The sequence below is a fragment of the Thamnophis elegans genome, chromosome Z, assembly GCF_009769535.1.
Source record: "Thamnophis elegans isolate rThaEle1 chromosome Z, rThaEle1.pri, whole genome shotgun sequence".
NCBI lineage: Eukaryota > Metazoa > Chordata > Lepidosauria > Squamata > Colubridae > Thamnophis > Thamnophis elegans.
Window position 1 is genome coordinate 135102972 of NC_045558.1, and position 3079 is coordinate 135106050.

Below are 3079 nucleotides of genomic sequence, written 5' to 3' on the forward strand. Positions count from 1 at the left end.
ACATATATTTCTCCTCCATACCATTCAATACAAAATGACTATATGGGTGAATGTCATCCTGACCCTCTTTGTTTTTAAAGGTATTCTTCTTTGGGTTAAATAATATTGTGAGTTGGACTCAGATTCCTCCACAAGCTCTTCAGATACCTTCTTGTGTTTTTCTTTTCAGATGTTCTGGCAGATGTTTCAATCACTGAATCAGGAGGAGGAGTGAAGAGTCCGGGAGATTCACTTCGACTTACTTGCACAAGCTCTGGCTTCAATATCGACAGCTATTGGATGGAATGGGTCCGCCAGGCAGATGGAAAAGGGCTGGAGTGGATCGCGCGGATACATCAAAGCACCACGTATTATGCCAATTCTTTCAAAGGTCGAGTCACAATCTCCAAAGATAGTTCCAGGAACCAAGTTTATCTAGACATGAATGGACTGAAAGCTGAAGACACAGCCAAATATTACTGCAGCAGGCAACACAGTGGAGAAAAATGAATCTGAGCTTGTGCTAAAACCTACAGTTTATGTGGCTAAAGAAAAGTTTCATTTGCATTCACTCCAGTGAAAAAGGAACCACAACAGGACAGTTTTAAATATGTCATGAGCTATTCCTTTGGGATCTGCCACACCTTTTTATTTATTCTTATTTTAGCAAGGAGATGAAAAAAGTGAAGGGGAACTGAATTTACATACAAACAGTATCTGAAAGAATTATTTACTCTCTCAGCCCAACTCTCCCAACACAGAACACCTAGGACAGATGACAAATTAAGTTTGCAGATGAATTTTCATAAAGCAAGTAGCTCTTTGTACAATGTTTACATACAACAAATAATCAAGCTCATTTTATTCCGCTGGATTCTAGGTATATCAGCTTTGCTTATGTTCTAGGTCATTGAGCTAAGGTCACATAATGTATTTCATCAACTCTCTCTACTAAATATAATTCTCAAGAAATGTACAAAAAGGGCCTTCCACCTCGATAGAGAGAGAAACAAAAATGCAATAGACAGGAAGAGTTCAAGTTGATAGATGTGGTGGGGATCATAACAACAACTAGTCCAAAGTCACCCAGCTAATTTTTCATGCCTAAAACTCATACTCTTCTGGCCACTACCTTAACTATTTCACAAAACGAGGTCTCTAAGTAATGCTGACTGTGGTCTAGGGAGGAGGAGGGGGAATAGGAGAAAAATGGTAACCAAAGAAGAAGCAGAAGTGCAGATCTGAGCCATGTTAACAGTATTTCTATCTTTTAAAACTAAAATTAGTAATAATTTATGAGTTGAGGTAGTCTGGACTGAGTCCATTGCAAAAAGGGGAAAAATGATGCATCATTTTTGTGGTTACTTTTGAAATCTGAAAGAAAAATCGGAGGAAGCAACAGCCAAAATCTATCTATCTATCTATCTATCTATCTATCTATCTATCTATCTATCTATCTATCTATCTATCTATCTATCTATCTATCTATCATCTATCTATCTATCTATCTATCTATCTATCTATCTATCTATCTATCTATCTATCATCTATCTATCTATCATCTATCTATCTATCTATCTATCTATCATCTATCTATCTATCTATCTATCTATCTATCTATCTATCTATCTATCTATCTATCTATCTAAATATCTAAATATCTAAATATATATCTAATCTTTATTTCCTTCTTTCCTCCTTCTTTCCTTCCTTCCTTTCCTTCTCTCCTTCCTCTCCCTCTCTCTTTCCCTGCTCCCTTCCTCTTTCTTTCTTTTTTCTTTCTTTTCTTCCTTCTTTCTTTCTTTCTTTCTTTCTTCTTTCATTCTTCCTTCCTTCCTTCTTTCCCACCTTCCTCTCCCACCCACTTCCCCTTCTCCCTCTCTCCTTCCTTCCATCCTTCCTTTCTTCCTTCTTTCATTTTTTCTTTCTTTTTTCTTTCTTTCTCCCCCTCCCTCTTTTCTCTTCCCCCTCTTTCTTTCTTTCTTTCTTTCATTGTTTCTTTCTTTCTTCCATCCATCTTTCCTTCCTTCCACTCTCTCCCTTTTCCCTTCTCCCTCTCTCCTTCCTTCCTTCCTTCCTTCCTTCCTTCCTTCCTTCCTTCCTTCCTTCCTTCCTTCCTTGACATGGAGTCAAGTACCATGGAAATCAGAAGGTTTAAGCATTTCAAATGAATATAAACATTTATTGAAAGTTTAAGCTTTGTAAAAGAAATGTCTCCCTCCTTCTGACTCAAAGACCCGGAGATTGACAGAACTCTTGAGTTCACCAAACATATATTTCTCCTCCATACCATTCAATACAAAATGACTATATGGGTGAATGTCATCCTGACCCTCTTTGTTTTTAAAGGTATTCTTCTTTGGGTTAAATAATATTGTGAGTTGGACTCAGATTCCTCCACAAGCTCTTCAGATACCTTCTTGTGTTTTTCTTTTCAGATGTTCTGGCAGATGTTTCAATCACTGAATCAGGAGGAGGAGTGAAGAGTCCGGGAGATTCACTTCGACTTACTTGCACAAGCTCTGGCTTCAATATCGACAGCTATTGGATGGAATGGGTCCGCCAGGCAGATGGAAAAGGGCTGGAGTGGATCGCGCGGATACATCAAAGCACCACGTATTATGCCAATTCTTTCAAAGGTCGAGTCACAAACTCCAAAGATAGTTCCAGGAGCCAAGTTTATCTAGACATGAATGGACTGAAAGCTGAAGACACAGCCAAATATTACTGCAGCAGGCAACACAGTGGAGAAAAATGAATCTGAGCTTGTGCTAAAACCTACAGTTTATGTGGCTAAAGAAAAGTTTCATTTGCATTCACTCCAGTGAAAAAGGAACCACAACAGGACAATTTTAAATATGTCATGAGCTATTCCTTTGGGATCTGCCACACCTTTTTATTTATTATTATGTCAGCAAGGAGATACATAGCAATAGCTATTGCTATTGCTATTGCTATTACATAGAGTGAGAAGGAACTGGATTTGCATATGGATAGTATCTGAAAGAATTATTTTCTCCCTCAGGCGGACTCCCCCAACATGTAACACTTATGACAGCATAGAAATTAAGCAGATGAATTTTCATAAAGCAACCAGCTC

General features: G+C 38.1%; 1 gene segment (V, D, J or C); it reads left to right on the forward strand.

Moving 5' to 3' along the window:
* The first annotated feature begins 2282 nt into the window (after window positions 1–2282).
* On the forward strand, window positions 2283–2737 carry LOC116521921. The segment is given in 2 exon segments: window positions 2283–2328; window positions 2418–2737. Coding segments are annotated over 2 exon segments (366 nt in total).
* Window positions 2738–3079: the final 342 nt, after the last annotated feature.